The 17,792-nt window shown below is 44.4% G+C and overlaps 1 protein-coding gene across 2 annotated transcripts; it reads left to right on the top strand.

The window, feature by feature from the left end:
• The first annotated feature begins 111 nt into the window (after positions 1-111).
• On the top strand, positions 112-16,368 carry LOC125306975 (WASP homolog-associated protein with actin, membranes and microtubules). 2 transcript variants are annotated; one of them, XM_048262646.1, is made up of 10 exons: positions 112-769; positions 3,978-4,151; positions 5,262-5,412; positions 6,048-6,217; positions 11,448-11,613; positions 12,518-12,702; positions 12,958-13,044; positions 13,287-13,382; positions 13,716-14,151; positions 14,883-16,368. In XM_048262646.1, the coding sequence occupies exons 1-10, from the start codon at positions 197-199 to the stop codon at positions 15,203-15,205; spliced, it is 2,361 nt and encodes a 786-aa protein (XP_048118603.1). In that variant the 5' UTR covers positions 112-196; the 3' UTR covers positions 15,206-16,368. The 2 variants fall into 2 exon arrangements, with proteins under 2 accessions (XP_048118603.1, XP_048118602.1); XM_048262645.1 differs by having other exon boundaries at positions 11,448-11,622.
• The last annotated feature ends 1,424 nt before the right edge of the window (positions 16,369-17,792 follow it).

Below are 17,792 nucleotides of genomic sequence, written 5' to 3'. Positions count from 1 at the left end.
AATGGTTATGAAAGTAATATAGCGTATAGTCTGTATTAATATATTTTACATCAGACAACAAAGCAGACATGGAATTTCCCGAGCATGTGATCAAAAGGTCAAAGTTGAAGGTAAAAGGATATCTACGTCATGCATATGGCGGACGGTGTAAACACAGCAGCTAGCGCTAAACTGGAGTTGTGTATGTTTACCCAAAATGAATAGTGTAGACTTCGATCGCTTGGATAGTTTAGATGGCTGGGTCGCGATTAAAAGTAATTTGTTTGATGAAAATGAGACATTTAAATTGGGGTTTATCGTTCAGTGGAACGTAATCGAATCCAAGTTCGCTGTCACTTGTCACAACAGAACACTTCAGCGACAGAAACGAAAAGAAGAGCTAGCAATCGGAGATACACAAACAAGCTGGGCCGGATTGTTCTCTGTCAGTGATCTAAAAAATGTCCACCGCCAGTTTACATGTGTTGGTGATGTATTGGCCCCATATTTCCCCGATTTGTCAGACTTCGAGGATGGGAATATATGGGACCTTATATTTTTTAACCGGACAGGGAACCAAGAGGACCAAGAAAAAGATTTGGATACCCCCTGTCGTCAGCTCGAAAAATACTTTAGTACTGCGATTGACGTATGTGGCCGTAAGATTGTTTTAGATTCTTTATTTAACAACGATGAACGAGATGTGGAAGAATATTTTGAAAATCTTCAAGAGTTCAAGAGAAAAACCATGGAGGATGAAGTTGCCAGGGCCAAAGATCTTCTGCGAAAGGTGAGCTGGGCCTATCATGACAGGTGGCTTCCTACAGATGGTGGTCGGTCAGTAACGTAAATGGCTTGGGTGTATTTGAAAGGCTGCAAGAAAACATAAGCTGTTGTGTTGTATTGGCCGGTTGGGATGTAGGCCTACAAGATGGGGTCTCTGATGTTTCCCAGCAGATCTAGCATTGGGCCTACATTATAGGCAGGATTACCTATAACATCCTTTCAGTTGGTATGGCAAGGATTAAACAATATTCATGATACTACCAGTTGTAGGATTTTATATATAAAGCCAAATTAGTGTCCCTTTATGTCTGTATAAGAAATGTCCCACTTTATTAAATGCAAAAACAATTCAAACAAATGATGACAGATGGCTGCTTGTATTTTGGCAGGGAAGTATAGCCTATGGCCTAGTCAACTACAATTCTGCAGATTGAAACCTAATAATAATTAGCAACCATGAACAAAAACACAATTCTTGTCAATTCCTATACTTGGTCTTATTTTCTTCATTTGCTGAATTTGTTTTCAAAAGCCTGATATGAACAGTTTGAAAATAATGTTTGTTGAATCCTGAAGTCAGCATCCTTTTAGGACAATGGCCAACATGCCCACAATCAGGCAGAGAGATCTACAGTGTACTTAACTGATGCAGTGTTTCCCCCAGAAAAAAAATCAAGCAAGTGGGGGTTGTTATCTGGAGGAAATTTTGGACTACTTTTACAAGCTGAAATTGAATCTGTTTTTAAGTTTCTCAAAAAAAATGTCTTTGGCCTGAAAATATACAATTAAGCAGCATTCAATTGCAGTAATTTAACCTAGTAGGTATTAGCCTGTCTTCCATGGTACACCAGCAACAAAACTAAACGCAAAATAGCACAATGCTATAGCATATTTCTTGTTATAAAAGTTGTTCGGCTCCTTTAAGAACAACTCCGTCTGTGTGATGAGAGAGAGAGAGAGAGAGAGAGAGAGAGAGAGAGAGAGAGAGAGAGAGAGAGAGAGAGAGAGAGAGAGAGAGAGAGAGAGAGAGAGAGAGAGAGAGAGAGAGAGAGAGAGAGAGAGAGAGAGAGAGAGAGAGAGAGAGAGACTTACAAAATCTGCTCTACAGGTTTTAAATATGCTAATCTACACATCTGTCATACAGTGATAAATCTATTCTACAAGTACAAATACTTTTGAGAAGTCCACTGAAAAGGGAACATAATCATGGGTGGTGATTAGCTCTTTAGAAAGGCTGTTAAAAATGGGCCAGAATTCATACACGTTACTTGAATCTGGTTTCTGTAGTGTAACTTCAGCATCACACAGGAAAGTTGGAATGGAGGTCATTTGTGTGCATTTGTAAATTCTATTAGCATGTAAAACATTTTCACGTATGCACAAAATAGTTCTACAGCTATAAAACGTATTTAACATGTGTAAATCATATTGATTGTACTGGCTTAGTCTGTTGTCCAGTTACTAAACAGCATGAAAAAGGCAGAGTCTAATAGTTGACTTACACTATTAGTTTAGGTTGCATCTGTCCTTTTGTTGTCTCTAGGAAAGTATGCAAAATAAGCTTAAACATTTGGCCTGTGCATCTTGGGCTGTTTCAATATATCTGAGCTGAAGATTTCTGACAAAGAGAGAAACTGAAAGAGGAAAAAGAAGCAAGTATGCGCTCATTCCCAAAGCTTGTGTGGTGTAAGAAAAAGGGAACTGAAGGTCAAAAAGGAAAAAGGTCTGACTCTGTATGGCTTCAAAGTGAAAGTTTTTTATTTATATATTGAAGCTAGTGTTCATACTTTCTTCTCTTTTTTGATAAATGCATAAGGCCTTATAAATAATATTGTCCTTAGCTACTGAGGTACAAAGACCTTATTTTTGACCAGTGACCACACATGATGTCTCATTTAGCCTATTGTCTACCCCCATTGTTTTACTCTTTAGGCCTGTTGGCCTAGTTATGAGGACGATGATGACTACCGGTAAATCAGATCTTAACATACTTAAACAGAATAGACAACAAATTACATTGAAAAAGCAGGTTGGTTTTGTTTTGGCCCATCACATTTTTTACTCAGTACATTTGTCTCACATGCCATAGAAAAGACTATCTGTCATCAATGTCAGGTGTTGTGATCCCATTGCCCATCTGTTCTATGTGAAATGGATTTCAAATGGCCAACTGGTGCTTACCCTTTTGAGTGAACTTCAAAACCAGGTAAAGGCTAACTGCTAATTGTTGCTGGTTTCCCCCCCTCTGCCGTGTTCCATCGCCACTCCAGTAATTCCTGTACTATTTCTTGTCAATATGAAGATGGGGAAAGGGGGCAGGGAATACCTGTGTGTGTATATGTACTGGCCCTGTTCTGGTGGGCGTGCTGTGGATGTGGTTTCGGACCTCCGTGTGAGTGGGAGTCATGTGGGTTCTCAGCACCAGGTCCTCTCTCTGTGGTTTGAGTCGATTACAGGCCAGCCGTGGTGGGTGGCACGGGAGCACTTTAGAGAAAGTCCGCTGTGAAACTCGTTTCCTCGTGACTCATGCGGACATTGTGGACCTCCCTCGCCAACATGTCTAAGGCTCTCTTTAACGGAGCTCTGCATCTTTGTCACCTCTGTTGACATGTGTGCCTGAATCTCATCCCTACTGTGTCTTCATTGCAGTGCTCCCACAGAAACACGTGCTTTGTATGCAATGACATAAACCTGAAGAAGGAGAAACCAACATGTTGAGCAGCACTTATGTAATGGAATAGGCTTTCTGCCTGTTAAAAAGAGTAGGTAGCATTAATTGCAGTGATGATGATGGTGCTAGTCATGCAGAAGACAGTGGAATGCTTGTAGTGCAGAGCATATGAACTGAAGCCTCTATTATGAGACAAGGACTTTTGAGGAGCACAAGCATGTGCTCACACTCACCCACGCAACACAATTGTCATCAGCCAGTCATATTGATGAACATGTCAGATCCTGCATATGGCTGAAAATATAGTGTGCTGTAGATATTTGGCAAATTTGCCCACATCTATGGTAATTCAACATTTGGTATTTCAACATTCAAATTTGAATGTGTCATTATTCTGTGTGATTCAAAAAATTGTATTGGACTGTATGACGACTAAGGAGCTTATTTATGTATGTTTTGTCTCATTATGAACTGACTGAATATTTGAACCCCCATGAATTATTGCATGATGTAACAGCTCTATGACAAATATTTCTTTCAGATGTTCCAACAGCACAATGGTGCCGACAGTTTGGTCCGACTGTTAAAGATTTATGAAGAGGAAGACGAAGCTTACAAGGAATTAGTCACCGTGGCAACGCTCTTCTACCAGTACCTGCTTCAACCTTTTCGAGATATGAGAGAGCTGGCTATGCTGTACAAGATGGAGATTCTGGTACAGTCTGCCCTTCCTTGTTTCAAAGCATGAGCATTTTGATAGATGACTGTTAATGAAATGATTGAATTGAAAGCTGGAGTTTGCCATGTATGGTTTTGTATATTTTGCTACTATGCTATGACAACATTTCTCTCTGAGACTCAACAAAAAACAGCAAGGTTCTTTGACACTGTCTTTTTTTTTATGTCCTTTCCTAAAGGTGTAAGTGATGTAAAAAGTGAAAATGCCTCTGAATTTACAATGATAACTATTTTTTTTCCTGATAAATGTTATTGTTGGTCTGGAAGCATCCATTACATTACATTTATTCATTTAGCAGACACTTTTATCCAAAGTGACTTAAGTTACAGCTAGAGAATCCTTTATACCACTAACTGCAGCTTTCAATGATAAGGTAACGATGAGAGGAGACTTGTAGTGAATAGATCAACAGAGTAAAATGGATACCATGATCCCTTGAACATGATGTGCTCAATTGTATCTATCAAACCACATAGTTGATGATCTCGCCTGGTCTCAGAATGTATTGTTGTCCCTCACTAATGACATTGGTGCCCCCCTCCCAACTTCCGTAGGCATAACTATGGTCCTTTTTTTTTTTTTACGTAAATAAGATTGTAGTGATTGCCTAATGCAATCATGAGCTTCAGTGGATACCAGGTCACCCTGACAAAAGAGACCTATTAGACTTACAAAAGGGCCACTGCCATTTCCATCACCCCCAGCTATATTCTATATACGGCCAAGAACAAATAGGGAGAACTAATGGAATTTGAAATTATTTGGACATTTCTATTCATGTGCTGCTGCAGATAGCATGGCCTAAATATCAGAGTGCAATTCTGACCAGAGAAACAAAATAGCAGTCGTCTATTTATTGACATGTACAGCTCCATTCACACTAGCCAGAATTGTATTTGAGAATTGTATCCATATACCTTCAGTGTGCTGTGATGTTATTGCCCTTTAATGGTCTTCATTCAGACATCCTGACCAATGGAAATGTCAACGCCATTTTCACTGTAAAAAAATAATGTAGTAAACGTCTGAGTTTTAGTCAGAGTAATATCAGTGCTGGTTTGTCTTTCCTGGCACTGAAATGTACAGAAATCCTTGGAATACGAGGAATTGGGCCCCAAAAGGATTGCAGCTCTGCAGAAGGAGGCCGAGGACTGGAGGAAGAGAGCGGAGGATGCGGTGAGCTCCATCCAGGACATCACCGTCAGCTACTTTGTGCAGACATCAAAAGCTCTGGCAGGTACTGCACTGCTGTTTCTAACCCGGCTTACCTGGTTTCTCGCTGAGTGCTACTTTGTGTGAGCTCTGTTATCCAATTTTCCCTGAGTTCAAATTGGCACGAGTATCATCAATATACAGATATTTTCGAAAATTGCTTTACAGTGCACTCTCTTTACTCGTGAATGCGGCTGTTTCCACTGTCAGCTACAATTTGACTGTGCAGTGTAAAATGGACTGGATCATTATGACATCATGCTGACTCCTTTGCTCCCAAACAGCCCGTGTGCTGTCAAAAAGTCCATAAGCACTGAGTCACGGGCCATGTCAGCTGAGGAAAACATCATCTGCTTTACGCCCATACAAGCACATACTATTCTGCTCTCCAGGCCATTTTATATCAGCATCGCTCATCTCCTTTCAATAGTAGTGAATAATAGCAACAGTTCTCGCGTGTGCGTGTGCGTGTGTGTGTGTGTGTGTGTGTGTGTGTGTGTGTGTGTGTGTGTGTGTGTGTGTGTGTGTGTGTGTGTGTGTGTGCGTGTGCATTTACAGTATATATATATATATATATATACTGTGTGTGTATGTGCGGGTGGGGTCCTGGTGAGGGTTTTGAGCAGCTGGTCGCGGCAGTGACAGGAGTTGTGTTCACAGGGATGCTGAAGCAGATGGAGGAGGATAAGAGGAGGTTTGGCCAGGCCTCCTGGGCCTCTGCCTCTCCACGCCTGGAGAGGCTCAAGTTCCTGCTGGCCAAAGAGACACTCCAGCACATGCGGGCGAAGGAAATGTGCCTGAACCGCAAGAAGGCTGAGATCAGGGAAAAGGTGAGGGGTACACGTTTGTGCTGCTTGCACTCAACCTCTTTTACACTGACATGACTGAGTTTTGCATTTGTATTGATTGGCCAGAATAGAGAAGAACTGAAGAAAAATGAATTATCATCATCATTAGGAGTCAGAGCACTGAAGGTGCTGACTATATCTGTGTTGATTCTTCTTGCTTGGGAGAATATCTTATTAGCATAGATTTTAAGAAACATATTTAAGTTTCTATAACACACAGTGCTCTGGCCATTAAATAGCCTTAGTTGCGGAAATGGCCTTAAATTAAACAAACAAACAAACAAACTTCTTGCTTGGGATAAAAAAAAAGTGTATGGTCAACAAAAAACATAAGTGACATGCATCTTAACGCAAAGCTTAAACTTTGTACAGCCACACAAAAACATAAGTTTGATATTGACAGATGGTGGCAAGCATACCACTTGCATAGCCCTTAATTTCACATTCATAGAGGTCATAGAGGTGGTGAGATGTATTTGACTGGCGTGTTAAATCACAGTGTATTATGTCCTTCAAGTGACCATCCCCATTACCTCAATGTGAAGATAACTTATCAGAACAATGACACATGGACACATACTTACAACCCCTGGAAAAAATGATGGAATCACCACTCTTGGAGGATGTTCATTCAACTGTTTTTAGAAAAAGACAAATCACAGATGTGCCTAAAATTGTAGTAATTAAAGGCAATTTATTTTTCAGATCATGTAGAGGAAAAAATATGCTATCACTCATTACTGAGGAGAATATTATGGAATCACAAACCTAAAAAAACAACATAACTAGTACTTTATTGCACCTCTTCTGGCTTTTACGACCGCTTGAATTCTGTGAAGCATAGACCTCAGTAATGTAGAACAGTATTCTTCATCAATCAGGTTTCAACTTTGTCAAGCAGTTGCCAGATCAGCTTTAGGATGGTGCCTTGTCATACACCATTTGCTTTAGCTTCCTCCATAAATGTTCAATGGGATTTCACTGCCTGGCCTAACTGAATATTTATGAGATATTTGAGGAAATTTGACATTCAGTACCCACACACACGCCATTCAGACATTCTTCTGTCCTTTGTCTCCACATCCGTACGGCCCTTCAAGCACTTTCTAATTGCTTGATAATCACGGGGTCACAGACCTGTCCTGCCTCTACTCTCCTCTTCATAATCACGGGGTCACAGACCTGTCCTGCCTCTACTCTCCTCTTCATAATCACGTGGTCACAGACCTGTCCTGCCTCTACTCTCCTCTTCATAATCACGGGGTCACAGACCTGTCCTGCCTCTACTCTCCTCTTCATAATCACGGGGTCACAGACCTGTCCTGCCTCTACTCTCCTCTTCATAATCACGGGGTCACAGACGTGTCCTGCCTCTACTCTCCTCTTCATAATCACGGGGTCACAGACCTGTCCTGCCTCTACTCTCCTCTTCATAATCCCGGGGTCACAGACGTGTCCTGCCTCTACTCTCCTCTTCATAATCACGGGGTCACAGACCTGTCCTGCCTCTACTCTCCTCTTCATAATCACGGGGTCACAGACGTGTCCTGCCTCTACTCTCCTCTTCATAATCAGGGGTCACAGACCTGTCCTGCCTCTACTCTCCTCTTCATAATCAGGGGTCACAGACCTGTCCTGCCTCTACTCTCCTCTTCATAATCAGGGGTCACAGACCTGTCCTGCCTCTACTCTCCTCTTCATAATCACGGGGTCACAGACGTGTCCTGCCTCTACTCTCCTCTTCATAATCACGGGGTCACAGACGTGTCCTGCCTCTACTCTCCTCTTCATAATCACGGGGTCACAGACCTGTCCTGCCTCTACTCTCCTCTTCATAATCACGGGGTCACAGACCTGTCCTGCCTCTACTCTCCTCTTCATAATCACGGGGGTCATGGCGTGTCCTGCCTCTACTCTCCTCTTCATAATCAAGGTCACAGACCTGTCCTGCCTCTACTCTCCTCTTCATAATCACGGGTCACAGACCTGTCCTGCCTCTACTCTCCTCTTCATAATCACGGGGTCACAGACGTGTCCTGCCTCTACTCTCCTCTTCATAATCCACGGGTCACAGACCTGTCCTGCCTCTACTCTCCTCTTCATAATCCCAGGGGTCACAGACCTGTCCTGCCTCTACTCTCCTCTTCATAATCATTGGGTCACAGACCTGTCCTGCCTCTACTCTCCTCTTCATAATCACGGGGTCACAGACCTGTCCTGCCTCTACTCTCCTCTTCATAATCCGGGGTCACGGGGGTCACAGACCTGTCCTTGCCTCTACTCTCCTCTTCATAATCACTTCACAGACCTGTCCTGCCTCTACTCTCCTCTTCATAATCACGGGGTCACAGACCTGTCCTGCCTCTACTCTCCTCTTCATAATCACGGGGTCACAGACCTGTCCTGCCTCTACTCTCCTCTTCATAATCACGGGGTCACAGACCTGTCCTGCCTCTACTCTCCTCTTCATAATCCTGGGGGTCGCAGGCGTGTCCTGCCTCTACTCTCCTCTTCATAATCACGGGGTCACAGGCGTGTCCTGCCTCTACTCTCCTCTTCATAATCAAGGGGGTCACAGACCTGTCCTGCCTCTACTCTCCTCTTCATAATCAGGGTCACAGACCTGTCCTGCCTCTACTCTCCTCTTCATAATCACGGGGTCACAGACGTGTCCTGCCTCTACTCTCCTCTTCATAATCACGGGGTCACAGACGTGTCCTGCCTCTACTCTCCCCTCTTCATAATAATCACGGGTCACAGACCTGTCCTGCCTCTACTCTCCTCTTCATAATCACGGGTCACAGACCTGTCCTGCCTCTACTCTCCTCTTCATAATCAGGGGTCACAGACCTGTCCTGCCTCTACTCTCTCTTCATAATCAGGGGTCACAGACCTGTCCTGCCTCTACTCTCCTCTTCATAATCAGGGGTCACAGGCGTGTCCTGCCTCTACTCTCCTCTTCATAATCAGGGGGTCACAGACCTGTCCTGCCTCTACTCTCCTCTTCATAATCACGGGGTCACAGACCTGTCCTGCCTCTACTCTCCTCTTCATAATCACGGGGTCACAGACCTGTCCTGCCTCTACTCTCCTCTTCATAATCAGGGGTCACAGACCTGTCCTGCCTCTACTCTCCTCTTCATAATCACGGGGTCACAGACCTGTCCTGCCTCTACTCTCCTCTTCATAATCACGGGGTCACAGACCTGTCCTGCCTCTACTCTCCTCTTCATAATCACGGGGTCACAGACCTGTCCTGCCTCTACTCTCCTCTTCATAATCACGGGGTCACAGACCTGTCCTGCCTCTACTCTCCTCTTCATAATCACGGGGTCACAGACCTGTCCTGCCTCTACTCTCCTCTTCATAATCACGGGGTCACAGACGTGTCCTGCCTCTACTCTCCTCTTGTGTGGACAGCCTTGGTTCCTTGTCCTCGAAATGTGTTCATTTGCTTCACCAATACTTTCCATGAGCAACACATCACATTCACGACAGCAGAGAGAAGATATTGTAAATGAAAACCAAATGGAAAGACCCTGTTCTTGGTGTCAGTCCCTTCTGTGTCCATACTGCATCACTTTAGCCATTCTCCCCTACTAACTGATACCTGCAGTACACCCTCTCCCATCACACACAGAAAACCTCAATAGCTACATCTCTCCAACAGCTCATCTTTTGTGGTGAACTACAGTTACTAGGCTAGTTTGATTTTTTTCCCCTTTTCAGTCCAAAACACTTCAGCATGCAGTTTGCTACTCAAGTGTTTGAATTTCTCACTTACAACAATCTTAATGATTGCCGTCAGTCTGCTGGTTATTTTACTGACATGGTGTTTGTGTAGTTTTTGGAAGACTTGCAGGCTTGCAGCCTCTTCATCCACTTCTCCTGACTTGTCCTGATGATATGGGCGTCTCAGCACTTTTTTGTCTTCGCTCCTGCTGCTCAGAGTAGTGCTTCAGCATGGCATGGTGAGAACTTGGTGTCCTAGTCGCCTGCCATTTCAACCAGAGCCTCTCTCCTCACCATCTTACCTTATTTGGGCTAGTCATCAGCCTGCATGTTTTTTTCTCCCATCGCTGACATCTGTTTTTTCCTTTTTCTCAGACCACTCAACAATCTCATCACACATTTTTGCATGTGTCACAGTTATTTTAGCTTGGGGTGAGGGATTGATGACTATTGACGATTCATCGTGATGGATGACTTGCGAACCTTCACTGCCCATATTTCATCATGTGAAGATTCCCCCTGAACAACAACAGGCAGATTAGATCCTTATTGTGCATGTGTGCCCCACACACACATGCCATTTTTTCATCTGATGTCTAGACTACTGCAATACCCTCTACTCCCAGGTGCGCTAGCACGCATGTTTAAATCCTTTCAGACAAATCAGAATGCAGCAGCACGTCTTGTCTTTCACCAGTCAAAAAAGAAGAATATCGCAACACTTTTTATTTTTCCCCTTTGGCTTCTTCTAGCTGCAAAATTAAATTCAAATACTTGATTTTTGGCCCATCAGAAAAGGCACACCACCGAGTGAACTCCCTCACCAGATTTATCCTCAGCCCCTCCCTTACTGAGATCTGCTAGTGCTCAGTGTCTGGTGGTGACTTGACACTGTGGATAGGCCCATGTTGGTACACGCTACCAAGCTCTACAGGTGCTGTAGCAGCTCTGTGTAATCTACAGGAGGCCTGTATCCAAGGTATTGGTAGGGAACTGTGGAATGACAATTTTCATATGTAAAAGTTTGTTGTGTAAGCCTAGTCGATAGCACACACTACATACACACACACATACCACCTGGGCCTATTAGCATTTTAAGTGTCACCCCACTGCCTCCATCAGGCTTGGCAACAAGCATGACTTAATATTTCTGCCCCCGTGACACGCCTACAAGAAAATCTCCAGAGACATGCTTGCATAATGTCTTGAACACCTCATAGTTTGCTCTACACCTCCAGCACCTTGTACTTGCCATGCTGTTTTTCTGCTGGTGTTTTTTAGTCTACTATTATCTGTCCAATCTCAGTCTCACTGGTAAGGTAACAGTTGTTGTTTCTGGCCGTCTCTAGGACACAATTGAAGGGCACAGCTGTAGCCCCTGTGCTCCATCATTTTTCTCCTCCAGATCTTGATCTCCCTCACTCCTAATAGTACTAGAGATGAGTCATAGTGCACTTAACCCCTCTGTGTACTCCTGCAGATGGGGGGTCTGGCGGATCACAAGGGGGACATGCTGACGGTGGACCAGCTGGAGTTGCTGTATTACGAGGCTCAGTTGGAGCTCTACGACATTAAATTTGAGATCCTGAAGAACGAGGAGCTGCTGCTGGTCGCACAAATCGACACCGTGCGCCGGCAGATGAAAGGTACTAAAGGCAAGATATGCACTATTCACACACACATACACACACACACAGATGCACGCACTCACACATCTGGACATGTTATGCAAAGAGACACATCTGCTGACTGAGTCACGGCTCGGGGATAATCTGCCCAAATAGCCCGATTTTCACACACTTGTCATTTCTGTGTGCGAGTGCCGTCTTGGGCTGAGCACCGATGCAAGGAGGGGAGGAGGAGGAGGTCTCCAGCAGGCAGAGGCGACGGCTCAGCCCTCAGCAGACAGGCCCACATATTTATTTCCACAAGACCAGGCTTGAAACGGTGCCACAAAAGCATATTTACAAGGGATGATTTATTCATGCAAATGGCCCCTAATTGCAGCTCCGGGGGAATAGTTTGTTTGTTTCTGTGTGCAGTTTTGGGACCAGCTCGCAGTTGGCTTTGTATTTATTTATAAAACATGAAAAGCACCCATGAGTCGTGTGTGATGTGAATCTCCTCTTCTGGCAAAGGGGAAAAACTGGAACATTGGAATGAATGAATAAATAACAGAAAAAAAGGGATGCATTGCATGGATGTGGACCACAGACCAGAGCTGGCAGTGTAGGATCGTAAAGGTGTATGAGTGATGGCAAGCCAACCCGACAGTGATCCAGTGATACATAGTGCTACTATGCTTTTGATCTAATTGAAAGACTGACCTGACATGATATTCATTGGATGTAAGTGAATGTATTATCAACTGTCTAATAAATGAATAATTTACTAATTTACTTTAATCTAAATTAATGTAAAAGTAAATGAATGATTTACTTAATGAACTCTTAATGAGCCAGAGGATAAAGGGAGGGATCCTATAGATACATAACTATCCAACGCAGACCAGGGGATGGACTGGACAATGACAGAAGTGTCTTTACACAGAGCTGAAGGAGGAGGTTGTGTACTACGACACGTGCGAGGATCTCGAGGAGCTGCACAGCATCATCCAAACGTCGAGTGAGCATGAGCCCAGCCATCCTGCCAGGAACCTGAGTAGAAGACTCCAGCAGCTGGAGAGCAAGCGAGGAGCCATCTGTGCCAGAAGAGCTTACCTGCGCAATAAGAAGGTCTGCCTCATTTCCCTTTCCTCACCTGCAGCAGGGGACAGAATCACACTCTCAGCACTGTAACTCAGAGAAATAAAGTTCCCACTCACTAACTCTCCTCCGAGCGAGCTTGTGTTTTTATTAATTTCCTAAGTCATGTAGGTAAATTATATAGATATTTCCTCAGCCTCATACATACTAATATAGCAGCTAGATATTGATAATAAATGTCCATTTTGTGAACGCATGCCGTTTCAAATGTTCTGTCCTCATTAGGATCAGTGTGTGGATGCTCATGAACAGAAGGATCGCTTGGCCCAGGACAGGACTGTTCAGTTTGTTCAGCACCATAATGTCCAGTTGGTGAGTATGTAGCCCACCTAGGCTTTACCTGACTTGACTAGCCTTGTAAAAAAAAAAAGGGTGTCACATGAGGGATTTGTTTGTCTCACACGTCTTTGATTGCCAGTGCGCCATGAGAGTCTGAGAGAGAATCGAGTATAATGAGCGCTTATACAAAGCTCGTAGGGGATTGGGACTCGTTTACATACATTAGCTCTGAAACGGCGTTCCCCTCAGCCATTAGCCTCGCTGTGTGATTGCAGAAACGAGAGCGGCGGAAAGAGGAGGAGCAGAAGAGGAAGGAGTGGGTGGACCTGGAGCGGGAGAAGACCCTCAACCGGCTGCGCTCCTTTAGAGAGGTAATCTCGTCTCCCCCATCGCCACCGCTGGCAGCACCACACGCACACACACACACATAGCCAGACTTGATGAAGAGTCCCCCAGGTGGTCTAATCAGTTTCTTCTGGTTTCATTTCGACGGGATCACAGCTCTCTGAGCTTCCTGTAATGAATCTGACTTTTTGTAAGAGCTCTGAGGCCATCTCCTAAACACGTTCAGCACAGCTGGAGTGGAGTTGTGTCTACTTTCATGAATGTGAAAGAAATTGTTACTAGTCATGCTAGATTCCATGCCATGATTAGGTATGCTTTGAAGTTGGCAATGTGATTTAATTTATTTTTTGTTTTTCCAGAAGCGACAAGGCCAGTTTGTTTTGAAAACTCCTCGGACCAGGGCCATCCCGAAGGCCTCGAGTGTCTATGAGGACACCTCCCAGCCGCTGTCCATCATCAGTTTACCGCCGTTAGGCGGGGGTGCTGTCGCTTCATCTCTCGCCTCCCCCAAGAAGAAGCAGTCCAAACCTAGAGACATCCCCGTCCAGATCTTTGTTTCTCCAGGACCGGGAGCTGCCGCTCCACCACAGGCCTCCACCCTGCCGCCGCCTCCACAGGCCTCCAACTCGCCGCCTCTGCCACCTCCTCCTCCACCTCCTCTCCCACCACCTCCTCCTCCACCTCCTCTTCCAAGCTTCCCCACAAACCAGCCAAAGAAGCTGGATTCCCCCAAGCCCCTTGATGAGAAAGAAGCACCTCCATTTCCTGCCAAAAACACCCTCAAGCAAAACATAGGTGAGACACCTACTGTACATACATACCACATTCAAATTCTTCTTCAACTCTCTGTGAAGTTAAACATGGCAGGCGGCTCTCTCAAACAAGCATAATAAACAAGTGTCCAAGGCTTAAGGTGCATTTCCATCGAAGATGCTCCACCGAAAGTCAAGCGTGGTCTAAGACTAAGCCTAATTGCATCCTGGGAAACGCGCCCATATTGGTAAACAGAAAAGACAGGTCTTGTTTTTGTATGGTTTCACATTGGGCAGTGAAGCTCTGACTGTCTGCAGAAGATTGTGCTCAGCAAACAGGCAGCCGAGACGTCGACTCCAGTTCCTGAGTGGAATACTGGTGCAGTGTCTGGGCTCCAGGGCGATGGTGAAAGAGAGGTTTGGACTGAGTGCTCCTTCAGGAAGTCACTGCTTTACTGTCTCTACTGTGCTTCCCTCCGGTGTACAGCTAATGGCCACCGTAATACATGTTTACACTGCTGGGTCATCCTGTGCCACTCTAAGCACAGTCACTGAGGTGAAGTCTTCTGCCAGAGGGGAAGGGGACTGAAGTCTGAGTCCTTTTCCTAAGCTAAAATGGGTTTCATGTAGAGACTAACTTTGACAATTGACAATTGTTACATAATATAATTTTTGTTTGTTTTATTTTTTATAAGAAGCAATTTGCACCAGAAAAATATACTCTACTCGGGTAGTTTACATTTGAAATTGTTTGTTTGTTTGTTTAATCCATAGGCTCCATGGACGAGGTGCTGGCGTCCTTACAGAGAGGGCAGATCCAGTTGCGGAAGGTGCCCCCGCCAAGCTCCAGGCCGGCCGGCAGCCCGACGGAGAACGTGAGGGACAGCATCCTGACGGCCATCCGTCAGGGTGTGAAGCTGAAGAAGGTGGAGAGGCCGGATCCGTCGGGCCCCTCCCCAGGCAGCAGGGACTCGGAGCTGGAGCGCAGCATCAAGGCCGCCATGCAGAGGATGAAGAGGGTGTCCTCGGACTCGGACGATGAAGAGGACGAGTCAGACGACCACGGAGACACCCAGTCCGAGGAGTGGTCCAGCTGAAGAAGATCCGGGCTTCTCTCTCGGCGCCAGAACCAACAAAAATCCCAAGTATTGTGCAAGGCCAATGGTATGCATTCACATGCTAGCTTTCTCTGAACAGTTACCTGATCAATAGTGTTTTTCTTTTTTACTTGACACTGAGAGAAAAAGCATAAGCTTAAAACGCTATGTTGGGGCTTCGTTCACACAGGTAACCTACCAATGGTCCCCTCTTTATGATTTTGATAGTAAGGCACTTTGATCAGAGAATCCAAATGTGACTCTTTACTTGTCCAGTAAGATTTCTTGCTGAAATATAAAGTCTGCTCTTATCTATGAAGTCTGCTATGATCTACAATCTCAGAACAGGAACAGTCCAGTCAGAATAAAACATGAATGAAGGACAACTAAAATTGGGGGATAGAATTCATTTCCAATGGTTATCATGGTTTTGGTTACAGAACTAAAGAATTGTTAAAGGCAGAGAAAGCCCTTAGAAAATATATAATACTAGCCTGTATTTAGATATTTTCATTAAGACACTAAAACCATGAACAACAATAAGCAGGAAGTGGCAGCCTTTGCACTTTGATGGGCACAGATTCTGGCTGCACTTAAATGCACATAAACATGACCTTGTAGCCTTCGAAAATGTCTGTTTTATGTTTGTGGGAGTTCCTTAAAAGGAATAGTGTGTTGCATGTTGACGTGGTGCATCATGATGTTGGCACCATACAATTTACTATTTGTGTGTGTGTGTGTGTGTGTGTGTGTTTTTAAAAGTGGCAATATTTGGTAGTGCAGCAAAGCAATGTTTAAGGCGTGCTGACATGAAATAGAGGGATACGTGCGTTTACTTTTAAAGGTGACTTCATTTGTAAGCAGTCTCTGCCATAACCACAGAAATCCAATAAACATTGACCTTTGTCTCAAAGCAGAGTACTGCTCAAGCATAAATGTGTTAGTATGTAATCTTTGATTTACAGCCCTGTGTTGCACTTGATTTAACCCGACTATGTTACCAGAAATTGAAGGCGTGATGTCATGCACTGATATTTTTCTTTGCCTTTTTTTCTCCTTTCAGTTCAAATTTTCTTTCTTTTTTTGCTTAAGTACTTAATCAGTTTTTATGGAATTACAGTTTGTAAAAAAACACTTTAATTAAATATGCAAAAGTGCCTTGAGGATTGTGTTGTTCATTACCAAGTGATTTTTTTTAAAGACTATTGATGTATTCCTCTACAAACAAGTTCTAGATAAATGTGTATAGCCCACAGGAGAATAGAACTGGGATTGTCGCGATCATCCAGTCTATTTGAGGAGGAGCATGTGTGCCATTTTGTTTTTGATAATGATGAATGTGTAGCTCTGTGAAAACCTGTGAACTCTAAAACACGTCACACGTCACATCTGACGCAGATGCCATGTGCCTGAGTGCATTTAATATCGCTGCCATCTAGTGGTCCTAGTAAAGTTCCCTCCCTCCTCAGTGCCAGAGGCCTGTTGCTCCAGTGCTTCCCTCTTTGAGGCTGGGACTCCCTGCATTAGGCTATTAAAGGGATCTTTATGTCAAAAATGGATGAGTGGCGGTGGTGCATAGCTGCATAACTGTTCTTGGCTCCTATTCAATAGGTCTTTATGTGTCCTTACAATATGACTGAGGGATGTCTTGAAAGATACCTCTTTCAAGCCTTATACGCCAAGGCCATATGACTTCTTTAAGCACATTATAGGCAAGCCAATTAAAAAAATGTCTTCATCCTGATTTCTGATTGAGCTCTGTAAACATCAAAACGCAAAGACTCCTACTTGATATTTGACATAGCCGGGGACACAACAGAAGAACGCAAAAAACTGGTGTTGAGAAAATCCGTGCTGGAACCTTAGAGATGATTCAGCTCCAGCCATGAATTTTGTCTAGACGGGACCTGCAAGGAGGTTACTACATGTTTTTCTGAGGGTGTCTTCCCTCTAGCCTGCAGGCACACTTTTCTTTTGTCAGAGGTGTGTGCCGGTGACATGCTGGTGCCTGGGGGGACAGGGTGGGGACACCTGGGGAGGAGAACACCGCAGGCACCAGGAAAAACCGCCAGGGCAGCGCCGGTTCCTGGCAAATGGTGTTACTATGGCAACAGGATGGCTCCAGAGTGGTAGCCTACGGTTATATCGCAGCAACACTCTTAATTATGTTTCCCCCAACTCGCCCACTCATCGCCGATCACACTGCGGACTGAGATACTACAGCAGACAGGGAGATAAGTCACTGGTGTAGCCTACGTCTAGTGACAAAAGACGGCACAAACACCAGTGACAAAAGACGACATAAAAAAATGAAGATGACAAAATAGCAAACTCTTCATTGTTCTGTGAAATGATAGTTTAGACCATAGGAGGCATTTTACTGCAGGAAACGGTTCAGCCTTTTCTATTGGAGAAGTAGCTACACCTGTGTGTGGGTGTCAGTCTCTCTAAAGTTTATTGGTACTCATCATTCTCCTCATGCTGTTTTTATTGGCCATCACAGGGACCAGGTGGTGGCTGTGCACAGAAGAAGACATCACTTTTGAGCGTCACGTGCCAGGATTAGGCACGCACTCACACTTCCAGC

This window comes from Alosa alosa, chromosome 14 (assembly GCF_017589495.1).
Source record: "Alosa alosa isolate M-15738 ecotype Scorff River chromosome 14, AALO_Geno_1.1, whole genome shotgun sequence".
NCBI classification, from domain to species: domain Eukaryota; kingdom Metazoa; phylum Chordata; class Actinopteri; order Clupeiformes; family Clupeidae; genus Alosa; species Alosa alosa.
Note: the sequence above shows the minus strand (reverse complement) of the source record. Positions and strands in the feature narration are given on the sequence as shown.

Bases quoted from the DNA above. Each gene is read 5' to 3' on its own strand.
- LOC125306975 (XM_048262645.1), top strand. From the start codon at position 197: ATGAATAGTGTAGACTTCGATCGCTTGGATAGTTTAGATGGCTGGGTC. The intron at 6,218-11,447 runs GTGAGGGGTACA...GTACTCCTGCAG, and splicing joins AGGCTGAGATCAGGGAAAAG to ATGGGGGGTCTGGCGGATCA. The intron at 13,383-13,715 runs GTAATCTCGTCT...TTGTTTTTCCAG, and splicing joins GGCTGCGCTCCTTTAGAGAG to AAGCGACAAGGCCAGTTTGT.